General features: G+C 39.2%; 2 protein-coding genes across 2 annotated transcripts; one reads left to right on the top strand and one right to left on the bottom strand.

The window, feature by feature from the left end:
- The first annotated feature begins 945 nt into the window (after positions 1 to 945).
- On the top strand, positions 946 to 2,001 carry LOC114352059 (polyubiquitin-B). The gene has a single exon (XM_028303515.1). The coding sequence runs from the start codon at positions 1,009 to 1,011 to the stop codon at positions 1,924 to 1,926; it is 918 nt and encodes a 305-aa protein (XP_028159316.1). The 5' UTR covers positions 946 to 1,008; the 3' UTR covers positions 1,927 to 2,001.
- Positions 2,002 to 5,356: 3,355 nt separating this feature from the next.
- Tace (ADAM 17-like protease Tace) lies at positions 5,357 to 15,358 on the bottom strand. The gene is made up of 18 exons (XM_028303526.1): positions 15,173 to 15,358; positions 14,864 to 15,103; positions 14,591 to 14,712; positions 14,363 to 14,498; positions 13,883 to 14,163; positions 13,717 to 13,776; positions 13,496 to 13,630; positions 13,186 to 13,324; positions 12,584 to 12,654; positions 11,544 to 11,708; positions 10,450 to 10,588; positions 10,280 to 10,349; positions 9,716 to 9,842; positions 7,365 to 7,476; positions 6,643 to 6,758; positions 6,161 to 6,316; positions 5,785 to 5,894; positions 5,357 to 5,459 (listed from the first exon to the last, which is right to left on the bottom strand). The coding sequence occupies exons 1-18, from the start codon at positions 15,240 to 15,242 to the stop codon at positions 5,399 to 5,401; spliced, it is 2,310 nt and encodes a 769-aa protein (XP_028159327.1). The 5' UTR covers positions 15,243 to 15,358; the 3' UTR covers positions 5,357 to 5,398.
- Positions 15,359 to 15,933: the final 575 nt, after the last annotated feature.

Below are 15,933 nucleotides of genomic sequence, written 5' to 3'. Positions count from 1 at the left end.
AAAATGGTTGTTGGAGCAAAAAATCGCGCATGTTTTTTAAAGTAAGATAAAGTAATTTTAACTCAAAACTGCCAAAAGTGAGTTACGATGTTTTTCCTTGCAGGTGTCGATATAAACGCGAAAATTGTATGAATATTATGTTTGATCTTGGCTGCTTACAAGGTTTTGACTTATTAACAGTTATGTTTTGATTAGTCACATTAATTATACAATTAATGAATAGTAAATGATGAAAACAACAATTGGGTCATTCTACAAAAATATGTCAACTCTTAGTCCGCGCCACATTTCACATGGAATATTTGTTAATATTTTATTCCAAAATTGTTAAATAACAGCTCGCAATGTGTTTTATTCATCACCCATTTATATTTTTTAAAACTATTTTTAAAACATCTTAAATTCCTTTTAAATGACCCAAAACGTCATTTCCTAGGCATGTCCGTACTCCAAAAGTTTGTGTTTTGGAACCCATATTTATAGAAACATCAACTTGATCCTTTGTTTTAATTAACGAATAATCTATTTAATCGTATATTACACCCAATTCTTTTAATATCTTGCGGTTTCAATAAACAATAATTTGATTTTCTTAAGTTGAAAAAGAGTCCACAGCTTTTAGCGTCATTCCCTCGCCACGCACTGATTTTATAATTTTGCGCTTTAATATGTATTTAGAGTGAATGACATTTAGTTGAGTTTAAACTACGATACAAAGTTATCCTCAGACCATACTGGCTTTGCGGCAGCCGTTTTTTGAATTAGTGCAAACGTGCCAGTTGTTGCGGAAACATGTGTTGATCCAGTCACTTCGTCAGTCCCTAGTTGAGTAGCTTTATTGATTACAATAGGAAATTGTATATAATTTTATAGTATTTACGTGTGGTTTTTCGGCTGTTTTCGGCACATCGTATTAAGCATTTTATAATTTAAAGTTANCGCACTCTCTCAGACTACAACATCCAAAAGGAATCAACACTTCACTTGGTATTGCGTCTGCGTGGTGGTATGCAGATTTTCGTGAAGACCTTGACTGGCAAGACCATCACACTAGAGGTTGAGCCCTCTGATACAATCGAAAATGTCAAAGCCAAGATACAGGACAAAGAGGGTATCCCCCCAGACCAGCAGCGATTGATCTTCGCCGGAAAACAATTGGAAGATGGACGCACTCTCTCAGACTACAACATCCAAAAGGAATCCACTCTTCATTTGGTATTGCGTCTGCGTGGTGGTATGCAGATTTTCGTGAAGACCCTGACTGGCAAGACTATCACTCTTGAGGTTGAGCCTTCAGACACAATCGAAAATGTTAAGGCTAAAATCCAGGACAAAGAGGGTATCCCGCCCGATCAGCAGCGATTGATCTTCGCAGGCAAACAGCTGGAAGATGGACGCACTCTCTCAGACTACAATATCCAAAAGGAATCCACTCTGCACTTGGTATTGCGTCTGCGTGGTGGTATGCAGATTTTCGTAAAAACCCTGACTGGCAAAACCATCACATTAGAAGTTGAGGCTTCCGACACAATTGAGAATGTTAAGGCGAAAATCCAGGACAAAGAGGGTATCCCCCCAGACCAGCAGCGATTGATCTTCGCCGGCAAACAACTAGAGGATGGTCGCACACTCTCTGACTATAACATCCAAAAGGAATCCACTCTTCACTTGGTATTGCGTCTTCGTGGTGGCATGCAGATTTTCGTAAAGACCCTGACTGGTAAAACCATCACATTAGAAGTTGAGCCTTCCGACACAATTGAGAATGTTAAGGCGAAAATCCAGGACAAAGAGGGTATCCCCCCAGACCAGCAGCGATTGATCTTCGCCGGCAAACAACTGGAAGATGGACGCACACTCTCAGACTACAATATTCAGAAGGAGTCTACACTTCATCTTGTACTCAGACTTCGGGGAGGGATTTAACATGTATATTCTGTAAGCCTTTTTCTCATTCCTGTAATACATAAAGGGCAAATAAAACAGCTTTGATTCTCTGAATAAATCTTTTATTTCTATTATTAACTTAGGTGTAGGTAGGTAACAACAACACATGATACTAACTTTACACTGTAAAACTCATTTTATTTTTGCAAGTAGCCATAAAGTAATAATGTGAAACCTAGTAGCCAAACAACACAAACACAAGTATTTTATATACCTATAGGTAGTTTCGGGAAACGCACCGTGTAACGTCCCGTCCACCCAATGTGGACCGACGCCCTCATGTCCGCTGGCCGCTACCAACATGATTCAATAAACATTTATTTATGACTATAGCTATGATAGTTTCCCGCACTAGCTTCTTGATCTGTGTGATAACAGTCCCCTCTAAAATGAGTATACAGGTTGTTTGGCGGAAGGTTAGACAAACTTCGTGGGTGTTTTTAAGATCTGGCAATCCATTATCACCTTTAATTTTTTTTTTATCGAATTCAAAGTTGAATTTTTTATCGTGGTTTGTGCTTTTGTTAAACTTTGGCGGCTCGTAACTAATAGCTATCATTATTATCTGGACCTAAAATTGATTTTATTTGATTAAAGACATATTCAATATTAATATCAAATAATGAAATCGGTTGAAAACAAGCGAGAAAAAAAATGAAAGCAGTTTTCAGTAAAATTTCGGAAAAAATGAAATAAAAACAAAAAAATATATATCAATAAAAAAAAGTAGCTCACTTAGGGTCAAATGGGCGAACTTATATTCTTAAAATGACCCTATCTATACACCCACGAAGTTAACCTTCCGCCAAACACCCTGTAGAGTTAGAAGAACTTCTGTTACAAGTAAATGCTCTAGTCGTAGTCTACACTCATCTTTAATGCAAACGCACGAAAAGGCCTCATAATTGAAGCGTAGTTTCAAGCGTCCACGAGCGCTCCAGTCGATGACACAGTTTCATCATCCTATTAATAGCTGTTGATGAGCACCTTCATGCTGTATAACGTAGAGCTGGCTAGCTGGAACCGCTATGATAGAACTGTCATTTATATTCAAATGTGATGTTGTCTTTAGCTGTGTAATGGCTGTGCCGAACTCTCTATTGTAAATATTCTACGTGTGCTTTGATACCAATATATTATATATATATCAATAATTATGTTAATCATAATTATTATCCTCTGGTCTACCAGCAAGTTTTTGGGCGGAAGCTATTGCAACCGCGTGTTATTTGCGTAACAGATGTCCGACTAGCAGCTTGAATGGAGAAATTCCATATGAAAAATTGTTTAATAAACCTGTAAATATTGGTTATTTCAGAACATTCGGTGCGAAAGTTCATGTTTTGGAAAAGGAGCCAGGAAAGGATAAGTTCGCAGCACGAAGTTCTCCCGGCATTTTTGTGGGCTACCCGGCTGAATCTGGTGGCTATAGGGTGTGGATATCCGAGAAAAGAAAAATAGTGGTGTCAAGAGACGTCAAGTTTCAGGAAGATAAGAAAACTGAAAGTGAAGTTTTGAAAGAACCATCTATTGAGCTGCAATGTGAACAAGATAGTGTTGATAAAAGGAAGACTATCGAGTTTGAATTGTCCAACAGACAATGTAGTTCACACTTTAGTGATCAACCTTCGAATATTCAAGTTCCAATAGATCGATCTCAAGATGTACCGTTCAGAAACGAACTAAACACAGAAGATACGGAAGTTACTAGTACTACTGATAGAAATGAGACATTTGACTGGAATATCACTTTGAAAAGAGGCCCTGGAAGACCTAGGATGGAGGAAAGTCTTTTCCGTTCCGAGAACTCATAGGGGCACTTATGTTCTTGAGCGTAGCGACTAGACCAGATATCGCGAACGCGACGGCAAAACTCGCACAATTTTCAGAGAATCCTCAGGAAACTCATTGGAGAGCTGCAAAGCGGATCCTTAGGTACCTAAAAGGTACGATTACTCAGGGTTTAACATTTAAACCGATGGGTAAGTGCATTCAAGGTTATGCGGATGCAGATTGGGGTAACTGTGAAACAGATAGACGATCTTTTACCGGCTATGTTTTCATTTTAGGCGGAGCAGGTATCTCATGGGCATCACAAAAGCAACGCATCGTTGCGACGTCGACTTGTGAGGCTGAATTTGTAAGTTTAGCGGAAGCTATGAAAGAAGCAGTGTATTTGAATGGCTTACTGAAGGAACTTGGTCTTCACCATTGGTCTAAGGTAAGCATGCATGCTGATAACTTGGCTGCTATCTGTCTAGCTGAAGATCACGGTGTTTATCACGCGAAAAGTAAGCACATCGACATTAGGCATTTCTTTATAAGGGATGTGCTGCGTGACAATAAGTCGATAACTTTAGAACATTTGGCAACTGAAAATATGCTGGCAGATATTTTCACCAAACCTTTGCCTCGTATAAGGCATCACTTGCTGAGTGAAGGGTTAGGGTTGCGCGTACTCTAGTGCCTTGTATAAAGCATGAGTTGAGGGGGTGTGTTGATGAGCACCTTCATGCTGTATAACGTAGAGCTGGCTAGCTGGAACCGCTATGATAGAACTGTCATTTATATTCAAATGTGATGTTGTCTTTAGCTGTGTAATGGCTGTGCCGAACTCTCTATTGTAAATATTCTACGTGTGCTTTGATACCAATATATTTATTATGTTACTACCAACCACTGTGTTTATTGCTCTGTAGCGGACTTAATATATCCCTAACAATAGCTACGAGATGTGTGTATTGTTGAATACTGAGGCGTATATCGTTGTTATTGCCTACGTGGAGACAGTATGATATTGAGATTTAGGCTAGGCATCAATCTTGATGAATCATTAGAAGAAACTGATGTAGGTTAATAACAACTTCGTTTGTTTGTTATTTTTATGTTTTTCACACCGATTGTTTGCCGACGCCGATGTTTGTGTTTAAAATATACAGGGTGTTTGGTAAATGGGTATATGAGCCGACACTAGCCCATGTTAACATGGGCAAATAAATGGTATGGTGGAGTCAGAAAATTGATATCTTAAATTTAATTATTTTAATTTTCATATAAATCGGATTTTATAAAATTTATTTTGAATGAAAATTAAAAAAAATGAAATGATGATATCAATTTCCTGACTTCACCATACCATTTATATGCCCATGTTAACATGGGCTAGTGTCGGCTCATATACCCATTTACCAAACACCCTGTATAAGCAACAAAATCTTTTGATAATTTCTAAATAGAATGCAGTTATGTGTAGGTAGGTACTGATATCAATTCGTAAACAAGATGAGAAAAATAAAGCAGAAGATTATTTTCTAAATAGAATATAGGTCACGCGTAGGTAGGCTGATAATTTAGAAACAAAATGGGAAATGATTTAAACCATCACGTAGGTAAATAAAATAAACGCACGTAAAATCAAACAATTTATTCGAAATAAGGTCCAGTTCTTAGTCTAAATTTGACTTGTGCCTTGAATCACCGTTTTCATACTCGGAGGTTTCTGTTTTGGTAGTCTGTAACAAAATAAATTTTGTAAATACATATAACAAATAACAATGTAACTGACGACTATACATGTTGGACGAATTTTGCATTTAAGTATCATGGTACAAGCTTTCCGCCCGCGGCTTCGTCCGCTTGAAATTTTGTCTTCTGTCACAGAAAATCTTTATCGCGCATCTCCCTGTTTCAAAAACCGGGATAAAAACTATCCTATGTCCTTTCCGTGACTCAAACTCTATGCCAAATTTAATCAAAATCTGTTCAATGGTTTAGGTTTAGACAAGAGTTACTCTCGCATTTATAATATTAGTAGGGATAAATAGATGATGTTGTTACCTAGTGTGTATAATTTTCCGTGGAGACGAAGGGTGCACGAGGTCGTGTTGTCTCTCCCACTCGAGGTACTTCTGGTGTTGGCGTTGCCTTCTGCGGTCTACGTAACTTATCTGCAGTGATACACAAAATATAAAAATAACAGTCGACTGCACATCACACACATTTTTGTTGCAAGTGCGTAATAAACTAATGTAATGCGTAAACACTGAAGTCTAATCTCGTTATAATAAAGGCTATTTTGCAACAAATACGTATAGCCTGATGTGCTATCGACTTTAGATATATTTCGATACGACTGATTTGGTTGAATGACGCCTGGGCTGCATTAAGACGTAATAATACTGTCATAGAAGTCAACCGAGCTTTAGTATCTTACCACGCAACTGGCGGGAATCCAAACGAAGGCAGTGACCAGCACGACTACGCCGACGATATTGTCCCGCAGGAACCCTAACACGTTATTGATGTTGATATCCTCGATGATGTCCCAGAAACGTTCCACCACATCCTGGATAGTCTTCTCGCAGACCCCCTGAAAATTAATAATGTAGTGGTAATATTCACGCAGCGGCTAACTAATAAAAGTCTGCGCCAATAAAGTGAAGCAATATTTAAAAATAAACGCTTATTACAAAAAGTTTAACGCTCGTTCAACACTTGTTTAAATTATCACCAATGTTTACAGTTTCTTTAAAGTCCTTAAGCTACCTTTCATCATTGGCTTAGACAGGTGTCGTGGGTGGTATTGAAATACGTAGTCGCATTTAATAAAGAAATAATACATTAGCTTTAATTTGTTTGTAAGATTGCCAGTGTCTATTGACGCAGACCATAAAAGAGGATATTAATCTAGCTGACCTTGTTGCAAAATCCTTGAATGCAAGGCGTGCCATCCGGCAGTATGTCGTTGTGGGCCACCGGGAAACACGTCTTGTTTAGACTTTTGCGGCAACAACGCTTGCACGCGTCCGCCACTGAGAACAACAAACATGGCGTAAATTATGTGTCACAAATTACGTCCTGTTATTTTTAAAACATTTTATTTATTACCAAAACAAAAAGAACAAACATGTTTAGATTTTGTTAACAAAATAATGGTTGGTTCCCTTTGAAAAATTTCAGCCTCTTCCAATGGCCTCTTCAAGTTTTATTTACGTCTATATTAAGTTTCGAACAACATGTTGTTATCTTCTTCTGCCGTGCCTTTTCCCATTTATTTGGAGGCGGCGTTTTCACCAAGACAATCTTTCCTGGGTTGTCTGGTCATTGATTTAAGCCTCAATAATGATACAGGGATTTACATCTATTCTAATGTTATTTATAAAGAAGAAAGATTTGATTTTTGCATTGAATAGGCTCCGAAAGTACTGGACCGATTTGAAAAATTATTTCACCATTAAATTAGAATCCAACATCCCTAATGAACATAGGCGATAGAATATTTACAAAAAAGTTATGGATCTGTATAAATGAGATATACCCCGCCGTCGACACTAATTGACTGGGTGGTATGAAGTTCGCTGGGCTGGCCCAACTATGACTAGCTGGCTAGTCAAGAAATATATTTGTAAATGCATTACCGATGTCGCACATGCAGCTGTGCATGCCCTGCGTCTCGCAGTAGGGCACGCACGTGCCGTTGCGGCAGCGCCCGCGTTCTGCGCACTCGTGCTCGTCCGCGATCGCCGGCGCCTGTGGACACCACACAAAGTTAACCCTTAGCAACAAGAACAACCTTAATTTCGAACTCCTCCTAGTTTCTTCTGATTAATTTCGATGCGGGCCCAATGACAGTTTAACTTTCCCCCGGGACAAACTTGACCTTCATTGGTTGGGTTTATATGGCGGTCAAGCTGTAGATCCTGGCTAAACAGGAGTTGCAGTGGTGGGAACGAGAGGTGGGAAAATAAGAACAAGGTTTACCAAAGTAAAGGAGCTAGGGCGCCATCGTTTCAGCCAAATGACTTAATATTCCACTGCTGGACAAAGGCCCAGGGCCGGACTGTGAGTTTGGGGCCCTGGGCTAATACTACTTAGGGGCCCAACTAATTACTTAAAGTATAGAAAAAAATTAGACAGTTAAATATTATTTTTCACTTGACTTTAGCTGGGGGCCGCTTGAATCCACGGGGCCTTGGGCTGAAGCCCAAAAAGTTATATGGTAGATCCGGCCCTGCAAAGACCTTTTCCAAGGATTTCCAAGTACTTCCCGGAGGATGTCATATGGGCAGTAAATAGGAGCGCCGCGAAATGCCCAAACTAAAAAATAGGTAAATCTCGAATGTTCCTATCAGTATCAATTTGTATCGTCGCCGTAAAGATATACAAAGAACCTGTAAAAATTGCGCCATGTACTGAAAAAGCTTTGGGAATTCATACTAAGAAATGTTGGAGATTGTTATGAAAACGATGATACCAGATACCATTAATACTTCATGATTCATTCAAGTTTCAGTACTAAAATCTAGAAGCTATAATGAATTTTCACTCTAGTCACAAACAAGTGTGAGTCATAATAATAACTTCCATTGTGCAATAATTTTATCAGTAAATAACTTTGATATGGAATGAATGACTAATAAGTACAGTAAGATAATTATAATGGAGTTTTCGAGAAAGAAGAACGGTCATCTGTGACCCAGGCCCGACAGAAACGAGACATACCTCAGTTTTTTTGTCATGTCTTAATTAGTTAAATTATATATTTTTTATTTTCGAAATCTATGTATAACACCAAAATATTACCCTTTGTTTTTGTTTAGGCGTTATACAAAAACTAATACAAAATGCCTATTTATCACCAAAATTGGTAAATGTATGTACCTAAATGTCTATTACAGCTGCTATGGAATGTATCTAGGTGACCTGGAGATACAGCCGGATTATACAGGGTGGAAAAAATAATAAGTTACAAAATCCAAAAATTCTATGTTACCAGCTTCCATAATCTGTACCCTATTAATGGTACTATTTGAAAGAGCTCGTGAAGCACTTTCAGAATCAGTAACTAGTTTTTCGATATCTTGTATAGTTTAGAAATAATCGAGTGAGATCATTTATCGTTCCATATGTATAACCACCCTGTATAATCCGGCTGTATCTCCAGGTCACCTGGATACATTCCATAGAAGCTGTAATAGACATTTAGATACATACATTTACCAATTTTGGTGATAAATAAGCATTTTGTATTAGTTTTTGTATAACGCCTAAACAAAAACAAAGGGTAATATTTTGGTGTTATACATAGATTTCGAATATAAAAAATATATAATTTAACTAATTAAGACATGACAAAAAAACTAAGGTATGTCTCGTTTCTGTCGGGTCTGGGTTTTTTTTTGTATGGGGCGTGACCGTTCTTCTTTCTAATCTTCTATTTCTAGAACATGTTACCATCATAATCGATTATCTATTTTGTTTACCTACTCTCGAAATGTAAGGTAAAAATACGCGTAACATAAACATGCCTTCAGAAATTTGGTAATATAGGCAGTTTTTAACGCCTAGATGAACGAGTTAGGTTACACCCCCACACTACCGTCTATCGAAGGTCGTCGTCTCGTCAGCGCAGCAAGACGCCGCGACGTAAATGCTGAGCTTAGTGAGGTGTGGATGTTACGTTATACTTATCGTAACGACACTCGAAAGGCACTAGTGTGGGGGGGGGGTCCTTTATGATGAATATACCGGAACCGGTGTGATCTAGACAGTTTCACTGAAGGGAAGTCGAACCCTAACTTCGAACTCCTATGTTCTTCTGATTAATTTCGTTGCGGGTCTAATGACAGTATAACTTTCCCCCGGGACAAACTTTCCCTTTTATTGGCGGTCAAGTTGTAGATCCTGGCTACAAAGTACACAGGAGTTGCAGCGGTGGGAACGAGAGGTGAGAATAGGTGGGAAGTTTCTTAACGAGGTGAGTGAGTACCTTGGGGCAGTCTGCGGAGGCGCCGTTGCAGGTGGCCTCGCCCTCGCAGGCGGAGTGCGCGGCCTCGCGGCACACCACGCCCGGCGGCGCGAACACGCAGCCCGCGCAGCAAGGCGAGTTCTTGTCGCTGGCAAACACATAAAAATTGTAAAGCTTACCACCAAAACAGGAGTGACTACTACGACTCTAAAGTGTCGCGACGAAGAAGAAGAATAATATTAAGAAGATGAGTATTTCTTCCAAGTCGAGTAATAAGTATAAAAAAATGTAGAGGGCAAATGCAAGAAACACAATTTTTAACTTTATACCTTTGCTTGGACTAGTTAGGAGGTAAAAAGTCAAAGTTTCCGCCGGCTCAAGGGCTCCGGGCGGGTCCAACTAGTCCAAACAAAGGTACGATGTCAAAAATTGTAGGCATTTCTCTTCTTTCCTTGACTGCCCTATTGAGCACAAAAACTGAATCTTATACCATCAGATTGTTTAGAAGAAAATCATTAGACCGAACAATAAAAGGCGCGTGGGCGACAATGGACCGCATATTTCTATCACAAACACCCAATTTACCTGCAAACGGCGCCTTGGTTTTTCCTCAGTTTGCAGTTTTTATCGCAGCACATATCATTGTCTTCCGTACCTAAAAAAAACAAGAAGTAAAGTAACTAAAAAGTCGCCAGGGTTAAAGTCACATACTTTACTAACTTTGAGAATAAGGTATCACCTAAGGTAAAGGTTACCTAATAATCCAGCGTCACACTCCTCGCCACCTTCCACTCGTAGGTTGCCGCAGAAGCTTTCTTCGGGCTCGGAGAAGCATCGCCCGGACTTTGCTTGAAGCACCTTGCGAATCGATCGCAAGCTGCATGGGGAAAACCGCTGCGAACAATTTAAAAGTATTATTTATTTGTTTCTGGAAAACGTTATAATAAGTATGTTATTGTTTAAAATTTAAATGTTGGATTGGACTTGCCCTACAAAATCTTACTATAACATATTATAACCCAAACTGATATTGTGTTGTATACCTACTTAATAAATAAGATACTATTTTCTGGTAGAACAAGCCCTGTGGTATTTATGTTTCTTTGCACGTTAGGCTAGTGGGCTAGAGGCTAATGGGCATTTATTACCAGTCAACCATTGGTCAAGCAGAGAAAGTAAGGTGGTGCATGAGTATGGCGGTATGGTATTACAGCACCGGTATGTAAATCGGGTCTCCGGTGCGTGTTTCGCCCTACACAATCAACATTAAACAAAATTGTCTACACATAACATTGTTTCACTACGTACGTGTTTTCCACCGGGTATGGAAAGCAAAAACATTGTTGATGCAAAGAAAACTATGTAGGGAAACAATGTTTTTGGTAGACAATGTTGTTTTTGTGGATTGTGTAGGGAAAGACACGCTGGAGACCCTGCTTTATGTGAAAGGCTAGATATTCGTATTACGCTACGCTATCTACTGCGAGGAGGCGGGCGAGCACTCGGCCACGTCGGGTCGTGCTCGGGGCCAGTCGTGGCCGCACTACACTACACTGCGCGCACCTTGTTGTTGACGTCGTAGCCGCTGACGCTGTACGTGTACATGAGATAGGAGCCGCCCTGGGACGAGGCGGGCGAGCACTCGGCCACGTCGGGTCGTGCTCGGGGCCAGTCGTGGCCGCACTACACTACACTACACTGCGCGCACCTTGTTGTTGACGTCGTAGCCGCTGACGCTGTACGTGTACATGAGATAGGAGCCGCCCTGGGACGAGGCGGGCGAGCACTCGGCCACGTCGGGTCGTGCTCGGGGCCAGGTCGTGGCCGCACTACACTACACTGCGCGCACCTTGTTGTTGACGTCGTAGCCGCTGACGCTGTACGTGTACATGAGGTAGGAGCCGCCCTGGGACGAGGCGGGCGAGCACTCGGCCACGTCGGGGTCGTGCTCGGAGCCCCAGTTGTGCCCGAACTCGTGCGCCGTCACCAGGTCGGCTTCGCGCGTGATGACGCGCTGGCAAATGGAATATGGATTCAGTTTCGTTTGCAAGAGTCAAAACATTTTAGACATTACAGTTTAACCCTTTAACTGGTAAAGAGAAAAATATTTTTCATTCGTTTTGTACCTTATGTTTTCTCAATAAGGTTCAAAATATGGTGGCAACAATTCTGCCACTACCAGGTAAAGGTTTAAACTTAATAGATCGAAGTCATAAGAAAAGTGCTTCAGTACGTTAAATAGTGTCAGATTGTCCAGTGGGCCGAGTGCGAGTTTAAATCAAACGCGCGCGTTTAAAAAATGTATGCAAATTTTAGTTCTTGCACGTTTCCGCTAGGGGCGCTGTACAATCCGTCATACATTTAATGTAATTTTTTGACGCGCTCACTAGTCAGCACGGTTGATATAAACTCACACTAGGCCCTCAGTAGGCTTGAGCCTAAGGCGACTATAAGGTTAAATAATAATCCGTCAGCAAACATCTGTAGTTGGACAATTTTACACAGCGCCAGCTAGCCCCAAAGTAAGCAACTTATATGCTTGTGTTATGGGTGCTGGCTTAACGGATATACTACTTAAATACTTTTTTTTTTAAATACATACATATTATACATAGTAACACCCAGACCCGTCACAGAAATTAAAATTCATCATCTCAATTTCTGCCCGGCCGGGAATCGAACCCGGGACCTCTCGGCATAGTAGTCCGTTCTGAACCACTACACCAAACGGCCGACTGTTATTATGGTGGCGGTAATTTCAATACGACAGTTATTTATGGCAACTTTTATTAGGAAACTCTTAAATAATTATGAAATCAGTATTTATATTAAGCGCAAGTAACAATACAAGTAGAAAGATTATTGTAGAATAAAATGAGTCTTTTTTACCTGCCCATAGTGATTTCGGGACGAGCTCAATCCAGAGTTTAGGTACAATGTGTATCCATTCTTGAAGTATTCTGTAATGTTTCAAAAAATATTGACAAAATGTTCAGAGTTAATCTTTCTTGATTGACGAAGGTTATGTATAAGAAAATAAAATATATGATAACAATGATTAGATAAAATAGAAATTGAACTGAAAATAAATTTATTTAAAAGCAAACAAATGAAAAAGATAAATTACAAACAAATGACAATACCATAAACTTAATTAAAACTTATAAAAACAAAAGCAGTAAGCAACATAAAAACACTTACACTATTGCTCAACAACATAGCTGAAAACAGAAACACAAAATCATAATTACTAAACAGGAAACAACGTAAAATAAAAAAAGGTGGGGGCCCATAGAAAGATATCATTGGTCTTTGTTTTGTATGTGGTTTTTTGAATACCTATGAAACTCAGGAGATGAAAATGGCTTAAGACAAGACAGATTCAAAATTCTTCACATTAGAATAAAATAGACATACAAAACAAACTCTATGTTTAGAATACAATCACCCTCCATTAAATTTTCCATAGGATGAAATAGAAATTAATTTACCAGGAGTGCAGATGCCACCAACAGAGTTACGTCGAGGCGAACCTACGTACGCCAAGCCTAGGATACCTCCTTCGAATTTGAGGTCGGTAAACAGATGCGCCAGGCAGAAGTCTTTGTGCGAGTACTCGCGACTGAACACCTGAAATTACATTTTTAGTCATATAATAATATAACTAAATTTAACATAGATCATGCATGGAGAGAGTGATGAACATTGAAACTTCTGTCATCAAGATTTGTAGTCCCCTAGTTTAATGCTACATTTGGAAGTTCCACTTACATTTATGTAACAAAGAAAATTATTCATTACCTCAAGCAAATTACGCACATCCCACTTCTCTCGCACCATGTTGTAATGTGCTTCACCACCACGGACCCGAGTGGGCTCAGAATGGACCAGGATCTTCTTTATTACAAAACCCATGCCTTTGAATCCATCCATGTCCTACATAATAAGTCCATAGTTTAATGATCTTTAAAAATTAAAATATCAAAGATCAGAGAGGAGAGTACAAATAAAAATAAACTAACCTGCCTGTCTTGCCACACTGTGTCATTGTAAATCTTGTGAACTCTATCTATAAGGCTAATCTGCAAAAAAAGATTTCGTTTTAACATGTGTGTTACTCACCAAATAACCTCCTAAAATAAATATAACTTAGCAGTTACTTATGCTTGCCAGCAGCAGTACACTTACCAAATAACTGATGGTGGTTTTGGTATTACTGGCACCCATTTCTTGAAAAAATCTATAATCTGCAACTAGCAATAAGGGACACCTAGTTTTTGTAGGAGTGTACTCATAGTCACTTTGTCTTTTAGTCCTCTTATGATTGCCATCTTTTTCTTCATTTTTCATTTCCCTCAGTTTGCCATTATGTGAATCACCATTATGGGTACTGGTGATGGTCTGGTTTAAATATTTGTCTTTTTCTGATTGCTCATGCCTTGAAACTTCTATATCATCTTCTTCTAACTCTGAAAAGTTTCAATATAAAGTCAGTGGTGGTTAGTATGTAAAGTAAAAGAAACTAACCTGTGTTACTTAAGGCTGCCGTGACACAAGCACAGCTTAGTGCAGCAGCCGCTAGATAAACAGACTGTAAATTTTTTGTTGGCAAATAAAATACTTTTACTTTACTTTACTTTTAAAAAGAAAAGAGTAAATAATACATACCTTTTCCTTCCTTAACATATCCACAGACCCTGGGTTTGTTGCCAGTTTGACCATCAGACCAGCTGAACCGTATGTCTGAGGACTTGTATGTTATCATCGTTTTATCATCATGGTCTGGCAGATGTCGCCATGAGGGCTGGTGAACATAAACATCATATCATCAATTTTGCATTAATTAATTCAGATAACTGCCTAATTTAACTACAGCATAATACCAAGTCTTTTTACCTCTATATGATAAGTTTCATGAGGTGTGTGTATAATTCCAGTAATAACACCATCTTCCAAGTGCAATTTTACATCAGATGACTTTTCACCAAACACTCTGCCAGTGTAGAAATTATTACGATCTGAAAATCATAGATATCAAATTAGTAAGTAAGCCCTTTTCAGGGCACTTATACATGTCCCAGTTAAAGCTTGCCCTACCACCTTATTAGGCAAACATAATATGTTGCTAAGAAGTCATCAAAAGGTTGTGCAATTAAATTTCATACTTACCAACATGAACAGTAGTTTCTTTCCCATCAGCATCAACTGAGTAAGCCTTAAAATTTGAATGTAGAACAGAGCTGTGAGGATGAAGAATTAATCGGAAGTCTTTTCCATGGGTTTTGAACTGCAGTTCCTTGATCGTGTTGAACGGATGGCTCGACAACTTAGCACCGCGTTTTACAATGTTGTGCTGAAGACTGTCCGCGTGTATAGTCTCGAAATACTTTAGATTATTATGTATAGAACCTATAACAATAAGATAATGTAAAAAACATAGTACTTTTCATGTAAGAAAGTAAGTTTTACGATACTTACATTCGAAATTCCCCATCAAGGTGGAAATCATTATTGCAGTAAATAAACTCCAACTTTTATAACCATGCATGATTGTATGTAAAAAGGTTTCACTAAAATGGGTGTCTTTTCGGTTTTCACGCGTAAGTTATGTGATAAATTGAATTCTGAGAACTTTCACTTGGGTAAACAAAATATTGATTTCATTTCATACGCCCCATACGTCATCTGTCATTTTGACATAGGACGGGAATCACTTCACTAGTGCTGCAAGTTTTTTTTATAAATACCGATCTTGAGGCAATATATCGGTAAATTACCATCTCATTATGAGGTATAGAAAAGTTATCAAGCTGCAATCACGGGCCGGCGAAGGTGTAGGGTGTATTCCTGCTCAGCTCAGTGCTCTCACTGAAGGGTGTGGAGTGTGGTGTGGAGACTGGAGCATGGAACACACCCGTTGTGTTGGCAGGCCCCCCACTAGGTGAACCGATGATCTAGTCAAGAACCTGGATGGATACGGACAGCGCAGGACCAGTCATTGTGGAAATCCTTGGGAGAGGCCTTTGTTAATGCTGTATAAAGGTAATCTATTCTATTCTTTGTCCTGCAGTGGACGATATTTGGTAGAGACGAACAAACCATCGCTATTCGCGATACATAATATGTACATTAAACAGTCATAATCATTATACCTATCTCAATTATGTCAGAGCTTTTACTTAAATATTTTATCGGGCAATATTTGTTAATTCGGTACCCACAAACCACATTAAATTTCA

This window comes from Ostrinia furnacalis, unplaced genomic scaffold (assembly GCF_004193835.3).
Source record: "Ostrinia furnacalis isolate ACB-3 unplaced genomic scaffold, ASM419383v2 OfSCF1245, whole genome shotgun sequence".
In the NCBI taxonomy this organism is placed as follows: Eukaryota; Metazoa; Arthropoda; class Insecta; order Lepidoptera; family Crambidae; genus Ostrinia; species Ostrinia furnacalis.
This window is presented reverse-complemented; position numbering and strand designations above follow the sequence as displayed.